This window comes from Periplaneta americana, chromosome 16 (assembly GCF_040183065.1).
Source record: "Periplaneta americana isolate PAMFEO1 chromosome 16, P.americana_PAMFEO1_priV1, whole genome shotgun sequence".
Lineage (NCBI taxonomy): Eukaryota > Metazoa > Arthropoda > Insecta > Blattodea > Blattidae > Periplaneta > Periplaneta americana.
This window is the reverse complement of record NC_091132.1, coordinates 177,832,803-177,849,301: the sequence shown is the minus strand read 5'-3', so window position 1 is coordinate 177,849,301 and position 16,499 is coordinate 177,832,803. Positions and strand designations below refer to the sequence as shown.

The following is a 16,499-nucleotide window of genomic DNA, read 5'->3' as shown; positions in this document are numbered from 1 at the left end:
TGTTATTATTCGGTTGAGAAGCTTTTATCATCCAGTCTGCTGTCAAAAAATCTGAAAGTTAGAATTTATAAAACAGTTATATTACCGGTTGTTCTTTATGGTTGTGAAACTCGGACTCTCACTTTCAGAGAGGAACATAGGTTAAGGGTGTTTGAGAATAAGGCGCTTAGGGAAATATTTGGGGCTAAGAGGGATGAAGTTACAGGAGAACTGAGAAAGTTGCACAACATAGAACTGCACGCATTGTATTCTTCACCGGACATAATTAGGAACATTAAATCCAGACGTTTGAGATGGGCAGGGCATGTAGCACGTACGGGCGAATCCAGAAATGCATATAGAGTGTTATTTGGGAGGCCGGAGGGAAAAAGACCTTTAGGGAGGCCGAGACGTAGATGGGAAGATAATATTAAAATGGATTTGAGGATGGTGGGATATGATGATAGAGAATGGATTAATCTTGCTCAAGATAGGGACCAATGGCGGGCTTATGTGAGGGCGGGAATGAACCTCCGGGTTCCTTAAAAGCCAATAAGTAAGTAAGTAAGTTGATTCTTACAAAAGTATTACCAATTTGTGTATAAGATTATGCAAATAATATTAGCAAACACATTGCCATATTCTAATACGTCTATACGATGAATGGATCGAAATCGCCTACATGTAAGTTAGCATTTTTAATACATCTGGAGACCGGCGAGAAAGATTTAGAATTTCTAAAATAGAAGAGTTTGTGATGTCTCATGTCCTTCATAGGAATACGAATGCTGACACTGTTTAAGAAAGACTGACAATGTCACCTTTAAGGACCTTACATAAGAGTAAGTAATCGAGATCATGACGTCTGGCATACAGGCTTCGACATTTAAAGTGGTGGCATTTTTTATCATAGTTATACTCAGAGCTATTAGGCAGGAATCGGTACGAACATAATGAAATAAATTTCCTTCGAATATTTTCCAGTTGTGCCGAGTCAGTGCTTGTAATAGAGTTCCAAACTACGGATGCATATTCGAGTTTCGATCTCACTAATGCATAATATAGTATTAAGAGAGTGACTTGTTGAAAAATAATAAGTAATTGACCGAATTATTCCTAAAATTCATATTGCATGATTATAAATATAATAATAATACTAATAATAATAATAATAATAATATATTTATTTCGAATATTAATAAGCAAAACAACAGCACAAAGCCAATTAGAGTTTAGCACAAATTAAAAAACAAAACAAATGATTATGAGAATGAATGACAGAAATGGCAGTGAGATGAAATAAAATGAATATAATGGTCAACATTAATCATTCACCAAATGCAACAAAATAAAAGATATTAAATAACAAGTAAGGATATATCATGCATAAGTAAAATCAAATCAGATCTTGCAAATTAGCACTTTTAATACACCTGGCTATTGGAGAAAGGAATTTAAATAATTTAGTGAAGACCACGAAAACCTTTCACGGGAATTCTAAGGTAGGTGTTAAGTATAAAAGAATCACAATCAATGACACCATTAATAGCATTATTAAAGAAAGTGTAATCAATATCCTGACGTCTCGAACACAGACTGGTACAGTTAAAATATTTACTAGATAGTTCATAGTTTAAAGAAGAGGAGTTGGGTACAAATCTGAACGCACAGAGAGAAATGAATTTTCTTTGGATATTTTGTAGTTTAGCCGAATCAGTAGAAGTAATAGAGTTCCACGCAACAGATGCATATTCTAATTTAGACCTTACTAAAGCATAATATAATGTAAGTAGTGTATCAGGAGAGGAAAAGGAATAAGTAACAGACCTAATGAGACCAAGCATTCTTAGTGAATGATTAAATAAATGATCAACATGGTCATGAAAGTACAATTTAGAATCAAGATATATACCGAGATCCCTAATACAGTCATTCCTGATTATGGCGACATTCGATAGCGAATAGTTGAACTTTAATCTAGTTGTCTTCCTAGAAAAAGAGATAACGTATGTTTTAGAAATATTAATTTTCATACCATTATAATCAGACCAACATTGAATGGCATCTATATCATTTTGAAGTAAATGACAATCAGCAAGACTATTAATTTTCCTAAATATTTTTAAATCATCGGCAAAGAGAAGATAATGGGAACAGATGGGCTTAAAATGTCATCAATAAAAAGCAAGAATAATAACGGACCTAAGGTGGAACCTGTTATTATTCTTGCTTTTTATCGATGACATTTAGTAATGATGATGGTGATGGTGATGATGATGATGATGATAATATGAAATCTGTAAATCCAAAAATTCACATCCTCCCAGATTTTTAATTTCTTCTTTCGAAATCAATATCTGTGTTGGTTCTGTAATAGAGAAGCAGAACTGAAAAGAATAACACTAATTTCCTACACAACTATAAACAAAAGCTTTTTGGAACTGCTGGATCTAACCAGAGTTCAAACCATTAGTCAGGGACGGATTTAGATACAGTGTAGCCTGTAGGCAATGCTGAAATTTGTGGCTCCCAACTCCAGCAAAAAAATTATAAGCAGCTATTATAGAGTGGTGTTTAGTTTAAATTAGTTTCAAATGCAATGTTGCAATATTCAGAAAACAATAAATTACTGGAATTAAATACATTCATCTTACTTGTGAATTATAAAGATGTCCTTCGCTTTTCTTCACAGATGACTGATGATTCATCAAAGTCGATGTGACGAAACACAATAGACTCGATGCAAAGAATCATAGATATTCAAACTTATTCATTGTTGAAACTAAATTGATTTGTGAAAGCCAGGCTGTGATTTATTTTTAAGTATTGGTTAAAAAAAAATAAATTATGTTTTATTTAACGACGATCGCAACAGCCGAGGTTATATCAGCGTAGCAGGTGTGGCGTAATTTTGTCTCGTAGGAGTTCTTTTATATGCCAGAAATTCTGCTGACAAGCCTGTCGCATTTAAAAACACTTAAATGCCATCGACCTGAACTCGCAACCTCGGGCCACAGAAGGCCAACACTATACCGACAGTATTGGTTTTGTTGGTGGTATAATTGAGGGAATCACAATCACAGTAGGCCAAGTTCTTCTGAAATAATTTTGAGAAATTCAGTCTTCAAGTCCCTGGCTCACGCTTAGCAACCTTCACCTTCTGTAGGGCTCTGAGTTCTGCAGTCACAACTGGCCTACGTCTATGTTCATGATACAACGGAGTGGGCTATGGAAATTCAGCTCTCCTTGGCAACGGTTTTGTTGTTAATTAATTTGTATCTTTCTGACGAGAAATAAAACTGCTCTTGAGTTTCATTTACTCAGTATATTGTATTCTAGCTACATTTCCATAGGAAATGCTGCCCTCTGTGGAGTAACAAATGAGTTATGGACTTGTTTGTTATGGCAATGAATAAATCTAAGTTTTCTTCATCCGAGATTGTATTAATCCACAAATTAACCACTGGTGGACCAAGGTCCAGTCTGGTTGAGGACCCCTCAATTATTACGAGTATTTCTGAGTTCGACAGGAAATATAACTAAATTGAAAAATAAACTCCAACTCTTTGCGGAATAAATATTTCATATCGAATTATATATTGCACATGCTGGAAAGTAACTAAATAGCTATATTGGAAATGTAATTGATAGTTGTGGTTACTATTCATAGCGATAATCAATAAACACACATCCAATTTGATTTTCAACCATGCAACAATCAGCTAACTTTTTACTATCATAATTCATAACCTAACTATCATAACACAGCCTAGTCCAATATAAGAATATAGCGTGTGAAAACCACTTTAACCACAGTAATCTCACTAGAGGATTTGATTTTATCGATAAATCTGCGAGCAGATTTATCTAGAGAAAATCTAAACTCGAGTGGGATTTAATTGACTATTACACAATTAGAAGAAAGTACATAAAGATTAGAAGTAACAAAGTACTCCAATACAATAAAATATTAATTGATTTACGAAAATACAACTGTCTTCAAATTTGAACAATCTCAACATTATAAATATTACGCTAGTAGATGGCAGTAATGTGTTATGAACAGCTGTTTTCTTATCAGTTGTGCCAACTATGGAATCTTCAATGAACTCTGTGGACGGTTACTGGTCAAGAAGGCTTTGTTGATTCAGTTACATTTTTATTAAAACAGTTGCATTCCACTTCAATTATCCCGATCCCAGTAATGAACGTCATTTGACAGCTGATTTTCTATAAATCTTAGTATTAAACAATCTCTGATACGTGACTATTCATAATATCATATAACAGAAGCTATAACATAACCTAAATAATATAAACGAGTGTTACAAAATGTTTTAATTAGGGATGATGAAATAAACAAGAAACATTTTAATTTAACGATGATGAAATAAAAAATAAACATGAATAATTCTAAAATAAACAATTATTGAAAGTAGGTACAATTTTCAAATTTGAATGTTTTAATGGTTGGTGGTTCAGTTGATGTTATATTGGACGTGTTCGTAAAAGAAGTGGAACTCTTTGATGTATATGGTGTATCCCTCAACTTATTCAGGATTTCCGAATGGTGCTCTTCATTTATTTGTAAATAGGGTTTCAGGGAAGATGCATAGCTATGACCAGTGATCTTTATTAATTCTTGTTCTTGAATGCCAATGTGAGTCATATTTGAAAGTGCTATGCATCGACAGGATTGGTTTGTAATTTTCTGTTATTTGACGTCCAGACCAGTGCAGCTTGAAATGTTGGCAAACAAAGAAACAAATGCTAGGGTAGTGATAAAATTAAACAAGTACTAGGGACGCGATAAAATTGTGCGATAAGCAGCCATGATTGGTTGAAAGACGTCCTTTCGTACCGTTTTATTGGTCAAAAGTTGTGTAACGTAGTAAAAGTGTAATAGTCAATATTAATTATTAAATTAATAGACAATATCAAATTATAAAATTGACATGGCCCTTGTATGCAATTCCGTTTTTTTTTTTCTAATGAAAAGGTTATTGTCGACAACTTTTTGATACGATAAATTCTTCCACGAATGATTCCCCTAATCATTCGCAAACATAATTGGACGAATATACGGTCTCAAACATCGCGAAAACAGAACTCGGCCATGTTGTGTTTTCAGTATACATTGCGACCTAATCAGTATTGTCAATAAAAGACATGGCGCTGGTGTATCAATTCACTTTGCAGAAGAGAAATAATTTAAAAAAATCTGTCTCAACGTGATTAGAAATATTTGCAATCTCTAAGAGCCATTCGAACACAGATAATCGATAGTACTATTCAGAGATTCTTCCGGAAATATCACAGTTCAGATATCTGACTATAAATCGCTCTCATACCCCACCTCTGTTAACAAAAACACTTCACAATTTATTGATTTCTTTCTAGAGTGTGCGTAACTGTACATGGGTTTTGAGAGTATTCTATTCCTCGTATGTGTGGCCAGATATGGCTATTGAAGAGTTTCTCGCTTGAGCAAGGGTTCAGCACATTTCAAATGACAAGCAGAAAAGTATTTCTTACAGCCATTGCACTAGTATGGTTTTTCGCGTGTGCTTGATTTACTGTTTTTTACAATACCAGTTTCAGCGTATCTCTTCCCACAAATATCGCGTACGTGACTTTTCAAACTTCCCTCATACGAGAAATGTTTGCCACAAACATGACAATTCAATGGCTTTTCGCCGGTATGTAAGTGTGAATGTCTTTTCAGAGATTCCATAGAGGAAAACTGCCTTCCACATTCGTCACAAATGAATGGCTTGTCGGCTGAATGCGCGTGTGAATGATTTCTGAGATGGGAAGAACATAAAAAGCGCTTTCCACACACATCACATCTAAAAGTCTTCTCCACTATGCGCACGCACGAATGCCTCTTCAGATGTGTATATTCTAAGTAACTTTTTTCACAAACATCACAACTGAATGGCTTGTCTCTGTGTAAGCGTGAATGTCTCTTTAAATTACCCGACAAGGAAAAGCCCTTTCCACACAAATCACAAGTGAAGGGCTTTTCGCATGTGTGCACACGTGAATGCCTTTTGAGATTTGAATATTCTGAAAAACACTTTCCACACACCTCACAACTGAACGGTTTCTCGCGTGTGTGTACGAGAGCATGTCTTTTCAGACGTGAACACTTTATGAAACCCTTTCCACATACTTCACAACTGAATAGTTTCTCGCCTGTGTGTATGCGGAAATGCATTTTTAAGTTTCCCAACCTGGAAAAGTGCTTTCCACACCCATCACAAGTGAATCGCTTTTCGCCCGTGTGTACCACGCCATGACTTCTGAGTCTTGCAGAGTTAGGGAAACACCTTCCGCAAAAGTCACAATCGTATTTCTTCTCACCGGCATGCACGTCCTCTTCTTGTGGAATACTTTCACACAATGTTCCAATTCCACTATTATGGCTTACTGGAACACTGTCAATTATATATGCTATTAGTTGAAAGGGAACAGATGCATTATAGGTACTTCTAGTTATAATCTTCTACGAGAAAGGTCGACGCCATTAGCAGTTCGATAAACGAACTATCGATATTCAACTATCGCTATCTATTGTTTGAAAAATATTGAGAAACAAAGTTTATACGTCACCATGGCGGGTATTTCAAACACTACAAACTTAATTTGTAAATATCAAAATTGAGAAAAACCTTGCTAGTGGATTAAATTCAAAGCAAAGAATGGTAATTATGGAATTATTACTCGAATTTTTGTTAGTTTTCGTATGTTCAAATAAAGATATGTTGTCTTCTATTTATATGATTTCGATATCCAAAAATGGTGAGCAATATAAATAATTGGGGATCTTCCCCCCCCCCCCAAGGCCCTGGACTCCCTTTTCTATGGTTAGGGAAGTATTTCTGGAATTGTAAGCATTTATGTAAAAAAAGCGATAGAAAAATATAAGTACTTTGTTTTATTACGAAACTTGGAATTGCAGACCTCTCACTCACTATATGAAAAAATAAGCTAGAAAATAAAAAGTATTAATTGAGGGCCTTTGATTCCCTCCAACCACTTAAATGTATTTGTCAAAAACCTTTATTCAGCATAAAATAAATATTAGAAACGCAATATTATTATTTATTTTCAAAAGTTAATAGATAGATAAACATAATAAAAACAAAATAAACACGTTACATATTTTGGTGTAGAGAGAAATGATTTTTATTTAAAATGTTTAGTAATGATGTATTATTTATGATGCAAAGTTTCTTAATTTACATACTGAAAGCTAATTAACAAGTTAAAGTAGCCTAAGGCAATACTTATCATTGACATATATATAAAACATAAGAATTTAAATTCAATTCCGAAAGTGCAAGGGAAAATATTTGCGTAAAAACTGCAATGATTGACACCCTTCTTTCAAAACTATAAACGAAAGCTTATTAAAAGTGCCGGATCGAACCTAATAAAACAAAGGATGTCTTATTTCCTGAGTATATTCCATTAGTCAATGAAAAACATCAGTAAATTGTTCTCCAATACTTAAGTGAAAGGCAGGTCTATGCATTGGTATTATCTTCGACAGCAGATAATTGATTCCCTCCAACCATACATGTATGTTGTCCACATCTGTGGAGTAACGGTCAGCGCGTCTGGCTGCGAAACCAGGTGGCCCGGGTTCGATTCCCGGTCGGGGCAAGTTACCTGGTTGAGGTTTTTTCCGGGGTTTTTCCCTCAACCCAATACGAGCAAATGCTGGGTAACTTTCGGTGCTGGACCCCAGACTCATTTCACCGGCATTATCACCTTCATCTCATTCAGACGCTAAATAACCAAAGATGTTGAAAAAGCGTCGTAAAATAACCTACTAAAAAAAATTAAATGTATGTTATCAAAAACCTTTATCATCATAACCATTTTCAGCATAAAATAAATATTAGAAACGCAATATTATTAATTATTTTAAACAGTTATTAGATAGATAAAAACAAAATAAACACGTTATATATTTTGGAATAGAGAGAAATGATTTTTATTTAAAATATTTAGTAATGAAGTATTATTTATGATGCAAAGTTTAATTTACATAATGAAAGCGAATTAACAAGTTAAAGTAGACTAAAGCAATACTTATCATTGAAATATATATAAAACAAAAGAATTAAAATTCAATTCCGAAAGTGCAAGGGAAAATATTTGCGTAAAAACTGTAATGAAGGACTCCCTTCTTTCTAAGCTATAATCAAAAGCTTATTAAAATTGCCGGATCGAATCTTAGAAAAGAAAGGAAGTCTTATTTCCTGAGTATATAGCCTTCCATTAGTCAATGAAAAATATCAGTGAATTGTTCTCCAATATATGTGATAAGTTAAAGGCAGAAACATCAGCACTAGTAGTTGTAGTAATGATATAGCAGTGGCAGATCAAGTAATCGTGATAGTGATACGAAATTTTATAATTCATACCGTTTATGTATGCAAAGTAAACTGAAGTTTTCATATGAACAATAATGATGTTGAAAGTACAAATGTATTTTTTATCATGAATTAAATAAAGCAGTGAAACCAACGACAAATTAAGGGATCATATAGTTCACTCACCTCTCCGTTAAGACTTCATTCTCTTCTGCTGTTACTTCCAGTTTGACCTCCTTCACTTGATCCAACTCACAAAACTCTTCCTGTAGCAGAAGATTATGTAAAAGACACATAGCACAATAATACATGAAAATCAATGCATGGCAGTTTATACACTCCACAGATTTCAATATACAGGGACATCATTTTATTTTTACTAACATTTTTAATATTAACCTGGCTATACCTTTGGATCAATGATTAAAAACCGGAAACACCATTTGCTACCCCCCTTCCACGAATGGAGTTCTATGATACTGGCGTAATATACAAACAAATCACTTTACTAGGTATAGGAGGGAAGAAAAGTAGTTCATCCATTTACGTAAACTAGGAAATATCGCGAATTTGAGTTTGATAATTTTCATTAGGTTTTTCTTTAATCAAAATACAGTACAGTATTAACAATGGGTGTTTTTACTCACGAACTGAGCTTTCCATGTGGACGTATTCATTATGCAGTGTAAATTATACTGTCTACAGCACATTAGCGTACACTATAGAGAATGAAGTTAAATTGAAAAATAATCATAACATGGATATTTAAAAACATTTTTGAAAATGATGGCCGTTCATTTCGATACAGGCTTCAGTTCTAATGTGCATATTATTGCACTATAGACTATTGTACGTAATTCTGTAAAGGTAAAGGTAAAGGTATCCCCGTAACATTCCATGAAGGCACTTGGGGGGGGGGGGGCATGGAGGTAGAGCCCCATGCTTTCCATGACCTCGGCACTAGAATGAGGTGGTGTGGTCGGCACCACGCTCTGACCGCCTTTTACTCCCGGGAAAGACCCAGTACTCAATTTTATAGAAGGCTGAGTGAACCTTGGGGCCGTTCTGAAAGTTTGGCACCGAGAAAAAATCCTGTCACCACCTGGGATCGAACACCGGACCTTTCAGTCCGTAGCTAGCTGCTCTACCAACTGAGCTACCCGGCCGCCCAATAATTCTGTACCTACTCTATAAAAGAGTACCTTACGTACTGTAAATTCAATCTTCACTTCTGCCCGATCTGAAAAGATAAAATTACTCAGACATGCTATCTACTGTCCGCCCAAGTGGTTACATCGCAGAAAGGGAGGAAATCACGTGACAGTTAATACTTAACGAAGAACTTTTATTTACGTTATTTTAAACAATTGTGTGGCTATAACATTACGTAGACGTCCAATTCCTAACAGAAACTAATGTTCTCAGAAAAGAGCTAAGACAGCACCTTCAGTGGAGCGGCGAAACTCGAAGTGAGACAAGTGGCCAAAAGGCTTGGAGCTAACATATTTAGGTTTACACAGCCCCAACTCCCTTGTAGGACGTAGCCCAGCCACTAGCATTTACAGAGAAGCGAATAGAAGCAGGTGGGGGAAACCGGGATGCGACGTAAACAAATGGAAAATGATGAAATATTGAAAGCCCTTTCGTCACTGGAAAACGCGAACATATTTTTGGAACGTACTGTTTACTATGAACGTAAGGCTACTATGACTGTATATGGGGTCTTGGATCTGTGTGGAGGAGGGTTGAACTTCATTAGTAGAAGGGGTGGGAGTGAAGTACATTAAAAAAATCAGGTACAATAAAAACTGAAGTAAAAATTAAATGATGTCCCTGTATTAACAAATATATTTTGAAAAATTTGAATATTTAAAAATGAAATGTGCCGCTCAATTTCCCAGTAAAATTGTCAGTAAAATATTTTATGCAAGACCCGTGGCATATTTAGAAAAACATCAGGTAGGGCCTATTAATTTTCCTATTTCTTTACTACAAAAAGGGGAAAAATTTGTATACTGCTGCATAACTGAAAATAAAAAATTTCCAGCATGTATGTCTTGCACAGCATCACATCGTTGGACGAGGAAAATTTTGTAGCGCATAAAGTGCAGTTTGTCCCACGTTATTACAATTATTGTCAGTAGTATTGATTAATAGACATATTGGAAACTTTATTTTCAAATTTACATCATCGATCAGTTACGCTTTCCCCATCGTTCATCAGTCTTTCAACACAAACAAAGCAACGCAAAAAATTATGCTAGGGATGGTACTGATTTGCCAAAGTACCGCGGTCTCACGTGGAAATTTGAAATTCGGAAGACACGTTCTTTACACAGTAATACCACAGCCTAGTATATACAGCCACTAAGTCCAAGCATTGAGCTTCGTGACTGTGTATTACTAGTCTGTACACTGTAGTAATACTGTGCTCTATACAGCTGTTCAATGTGAGTGAACACACTGAACTACCGAAAGGCGGTGACCCCTAATCTCTCATCTCCACGCACACTGATACCTCTCTAGGCAATACATTGATGCACAACTTCGTGTTTATATAGTAATGTTATGCTATGCGTACCATACGCAAGAGATAAAAATGATGCAATTGTTGCAAATTTTGGGTTATATATAAAGTACATTTTTTTATACATTTTCTCAGCTTATATATTTCTCTACCAAATGACACCGAGATAAATGATCTAACCATATAACCAAATTTAAATGAAACTGCACTATGTGTCCCAGTCCAATGATGTGACACTGCACATGCGCGAGACACGGAGAGTGGGCCAGCATGTCATTGATAGGATACAGCTAATATGATAACATAATGAAATTACTGGGGGTCATCAGTGTGATTTTAGGCGTAATAGATCGACTATTGATCAGATATTTTTTATTCGACAGATAATGGAGAAAAAATGGGAGTATGCTATAAGGGTACAGTGCATCAGTTATTCATAGATTTCAAAAAGGCGTATGACTCTGTTAAGAGAGAAGTTTTATATAACATTTTTATTGAATTTAGTATTCCCAAGAAACTAGTTCGATTAATTAAAATGTGTCTCAGTGAAACGTACAGCAGAGTCTGTATAGGCCAGTTTCTGTCAGATTCGTTTCCAATTCACTCTGGGCTAAAGCAAGGAGATGCACTATCACCTTTACCTTTTAACTTTGCTCTATAGTGTATGAAGTGTAGGAAAGTCCAGGATAACAGGGTTTGGAATTGAACGGGTTAAATCAGCTGCTTGTATACAATATATATATATATATATATATATATATGTGAGACTATTTCTGGCATAAATGCCAGTAAATGTGTGAATGCAGTATACAATATAAGAATTGTTGGCAGAAACATGATTTCCAAATAAGTACAAAAATTAAAAACAGAAGTTATTGCATTTTGTATGAAACATCATACATTTACTACATTTTCAGTCAACTGAAAGTGTAAATGATAATGAAGTCTTGCATCACATAATAAGATGCTCACAAGCGAGAACAAGACATGTGTTAGAGCGTAAAATTTTACAATTGATCCAATCGTCAAGTAAAGTCAGTAATGGAAACGTTTTATGAAGGATATGAGAACGTATTTAGACACTAATGGATTACCAGGAAGTACGGTATATGATTCAAATAAATTAAACGGAATTAGTAAAATTATTAAATTACACAAAATTTGGACAGGATCAGTCATCATTGTCGATGAAAACATGACAATTAATATGATTTAGTAAACACTCAGCATCGCAGTCTCTATGACAAAAGAGATGGAAAAGAATCAGCAATCACTACAGGATGAAGAAATTCAAAGAATGAGAGCAACCAATACATTCGCTGGTTACCTGACTGTAGCAACCCCATCAGCCAGTAAATAACAGAGAGAAAACTACCGACCAACACAATTCATAAACAGCACTCACCTCAGCTTCACTCTTCATTATGTCAAAGTCAATTGGCACTGCAATTTCCTCAAAGGTTACTTCCGATTTCACATCATATCCGTGGTCAATACATTCAGTTTTTATTTTAGTGACGTCCAAATCTAATAAATTTCTTTCCTGCAAATAAAGAAGAAAATAATTAGATAATATAGCACATAAAGTTGTTCACGAAAACCCGTAACTATTTATAAAGTCCGTCCATAATATTATTAACATTCATGTCAACGAACTCACGTGTACCTATTCCAAAACCAATAATGAAATAATTTATCTGAAGAGCGCCGTTATGCAGCATATACCAGTAAAAGAATGCATTTAATTGTATGATATTTATTGCCGGTATGATCACAAGGAACTATAATACAATATAAAGTTGCAGGTCATCCCATATTACTTGCAGATGACACTAGTAATTACAGCCAATAACTCCAACACATTCCAATCTACAACAGAGGAAATTCTCTTCAAAATATGTGACTGGTTCTCAGTCAATAAATTGGTATTAAATTGTAACAAAACTGACATAATTCAATTTAAATCCTGTTCAAATTCAACCTTCCGAATTTCTAGCGCAATAATTATCAGTAGATCCCTATTAGAAACAACAACAACCAAATTTCTAGGCTTAAAAATCGACAATGTGTTAAATTGGAAAAATCATATTAAAGAAATTACCCCCCCCCCAACTAAATTCAGCTTGGTTTGCTATTAGATCTATGCAAAAGATAGTAAATATCAATACCTTAAAAACAATATACTTTGCATACTTCCACTCGGTAATGAGTTTTGGAATAATATTCTGGAGAAATTCCACAGATAGTAACAGTATATTTCTATTAAAAAAAAAAGAGTAATTTATTAGAATAATGATAGGTGCCAAATCTAGAGAATCATGTAGAACTATTTTTAAAAAATTACAAATAATGCCCATGGCTTGTCAGTATATCTTTTCATTAATAATCTTCCTCGTTTGTAATCGTGAAAACTTTGTAACTAATTAAACAGTTCATAGCATATATACACGTCAAAAAATTACTTTCATACTCCATCGGCAACTCTATCGTGCTATCAAAAAGGAGTGCGTTATATGGCAGTAAAAATGTTTAATAGTCTCCCTATCAATATAAAAAAATGAAACTCAAAACAAAAAATTATTTAGGGCCAAATTAAAGAAGTACCTAATTTCTCACGCCTTCTATTCTGTAGGTGAATTCATGACATTCAATAACACTTCATGAAATTGATACTAAAACTTTGTGTTGTACTAGTAGACTATACTGTAAATCACGTCTGTATATATTTCATCTAGACTGTGAAAATAAATTAAGACTTTATAATAGTATTAAGTTTTTTGACTTGTTCCATATTCTAGCCATAAGCAATGTATGAATACCATGGAATGTTAATAAATACAATACAATAAAATATAAAGGTTAAAGTTATTCTAAGTAAGCTATTATTGATTTAGGAACAGATGCATTATAGGACCCACCCTAAATACAAGAATATGCAAAGCCACAAAAAAAAAAAAAAAAGGTCAACGGAAGTAGAGTTTCGAACTATTAAATTATCGATTTATATCGTATTTATTATGTTGCCAACCAACGAATATTGTTGTAATTAGTTTGATTTTAATCATCGCGGCAATTTCGATGCTATAGTTAAATACAAAAAAGAAATGGATGAAATTCTTCCTGTTGGCTTAAAATGTAAGCCAAGAATTTGAAATTATGGAGTTATAAAGAGAACCTCTATGCATGAATACAAATGTGTTCTATGGTTTTTTTATATGATTGTGGTTTATTTAAAAGAGGAATTTTCTGCGAAAGCTATAATTCCGGGATGAGTATGAAGAAATGTAAAAGTAAACGAGATGCAGTTATGTGGAGATGTCATCGGAAATTACAAGGTATAAAATGATGAACACAGGAATTCCGTATCATAGTACTTTGTGAAATCACTTGGATAATGGAGAAAATGAATCGGAACATTTCCACTGAGGTCCATGGTAAAATGATAATTTGTACAACAATTTTTTGTTTAATTTTTTTGGTCCAAGGAAAATACTAGCAAAAGTGTTTTTTTGGAATGACTAATATTTTCCCAGGACTAAAAATGCAGCATAAATGGAGTAAAATTAGTATTTTACGTGGCCCATATTAAATTTGTGGTAAAATGTTTTAAGTTTAACTTTGATTTATTTCCTTAAATTTATTTTGAATATATTGAATTTATTTTATTTATTTTGAATATATTGTATAACAAAGGTGACTAATATGCGCTTAATTTCATTGTTGTTGGTTTTATTTAATGATACATGTTTCCAGTATGCTTTAGTTTTTTTTAAGCTGGCATACTTGATATAATAATCGAAACTATACAATATATTGTGAACTTTATTAGTAACAACAATGTAATTTATTCGTCACAACAATAATTCCTTTCTACAATTCGCCTTAAACGCTCTCGGCAACAATTGGATCTTCACTCAACACAGTATTCGTTATAGCACTCCACCGACGACAATGACAGTTTACTTGGATTATTACGCACAACAATGAACTGTTAATCTTAACTAATATTTACAAAGCACTATTTACAAATCAGAACTACCAGTTCTCAGTTCACAGTTCTTCTATCTCAGTCACTCGAGTTCACGGTATCTCGAACCACAGACCTTCAGAGACAGTTCACTGTACTCGAACTCGGGTCCCTCCAACTGCGGTCCACTGCACTCGAACTCAGGCCTTCGGATGCTGACGCAGATGCGGACGCACACTCGAGTCGAACTCTGGCTTGCTTGCTCTGGCTTACTCACTGACTGAATAACTGAAAACTCTCAAGACTCTGTCTAGTTTGCTGGCGCCTGCTCTTTTATAGCAAAATCATAGTTGCGAGAACCTTCTACAGGTGTGTAGAGAATTATCTCAATATCTCTACATCGACAGACGTCTGGAATAGTCGAGAAGGTCGTTCCACATCCACTGCGTAGCAGCTGCGCGCGCAGACTCGTCGCGTGACGTAATACACCCTCTCTCCCTTCTCTCCACCGCGCGACGTCACTCAATGTTCCGTGGAGCCCGTGCGATCTGCTTTCTTGCGGGACGCTGGTCGTGAGTTCGATTCTCACGTCGCTGTCACATTGCCCCCTCCTTAGGGCTGCTCGTCCCGGGCAGTCCCTTGGTAGGCGGCTAATCGGTCCAGATGCACCACCATCATCTTCCCTCGAGGTTGTCGCTGGATCCGGTACACCACGTCGTTGATCCGGGTCACCACGCGGTATGGTCCATCCCAGGCACGCTGCAGCTTTGGTGATTTCCCTTTGGTCCTGGTAGGTCGATACAGCCACACCAGGTCGCCCTCCTGGAATCCTGCAGAGTTGGCTAATCTGTCGTAGCGCACCTTCATCCTGTCGCTGGCCATCTTGAGGTGCTCTCTGGCCAGTTGGTGAATTCCATTCAACTTCTCGGTGAGTTCTGCCACATAGTCAGTCGCTGGCTGGTCGGCGCTGGGTGGCGTGCCAAACAGCAGATCACAGGGCAGGCGCAGCTCTCTCCCGAAGACCATGTTTGCCGGTGTCATCCCTGTTGTATCGTGGACCGAAGCTCTGTAGGCCAAGAGGAACAGTGGGACTCTGGCATCCCAGTCTCGTTGATGGTTGGACACCACCTTCCGCAGATGCTCTTCCAAGGTTTTGATGTAGCGTTCCACCATACCATCGGACTGTGGGTGGAGGGGAGTGGTCCTGGTTTTATGCACCCCCAGACGCTCGAACAATTCTCCCATCAGGTTGGATTCGAAGTTGCGCCCCTGATCGCTATGCAATTCCCGGGGCACCCCGAATCGGCAGATGAAGTTGTCAAGCAGCGCGTCGGCCACCGTCGAAGCCTCTTGGTTGGGAATCGCGTACACCTCTGGCCATTTTGTGAAGTAATCCATGGCGACTAGCAGGTAGCGGTTCCCGCGATCCGTGACCGGGAACGGTCCAGCAACGTCGATGGCGATCCTCTCAAAAGGAGCTCCCACGTTGTACTGCTGCATGGCTCCCCTGCTGCGGGTCCTTGGTCCGCGACTGGCTGCACAGGTGTCGCATCTTCGGCACCATTGTTCCGTGTCGGTCCTCTGATGCAAGCAAATAGAACCTCTGCCTTAACTTGTCCAGCGTCCTGTTGGCTCCCAG

The 16,499-nt window shown here is 36.1% G+C and overlaps 1 protein-coding gene across 7 annotated transcripts in view; it reads right to left on the bottom strand.

Annotated features, from left to right (window-relative positions):
- LOC138692069 (gastrula zinc finger protein XlCGF17.1-like) overlaps positions 1–16,499 on the bottom strand; it is a 111,839-nt gene that overhangs the window by 60,738 nt on the left and 34,602 nt on the right. For 3 of the 7 annotated variants that reach the window (XM_069814967.1, XM_069814962.1, XM_069814971.1), the window contains 2 exons: positions 12,299–12,436; positions 8,553–8,632 (listed from right to left, as the gene is read on the bottom strand). The exons of 2 other annotated variants lie outside the window; for them this stretch is intronic. Coding sequence is in view for 4 of the 5 variants with exons in the window: in XM_069814962.1 (XP_069671063.1) it covers positions 8,553–8,632; positions 12,299–12,436 (218 nt within the window). In the remaining variant the exon portion in view is untranslated. Of the gene's footprint in view, positions 1–4,972; positions 6,420–8,552; positions 8,633–12,298; positions 12,437–16,499 lie in introns of those variants that run through there. 2 more of the 7 variants (XM_069814958.1, XM_069814961.1) reach the window with 2 other exon arrangements.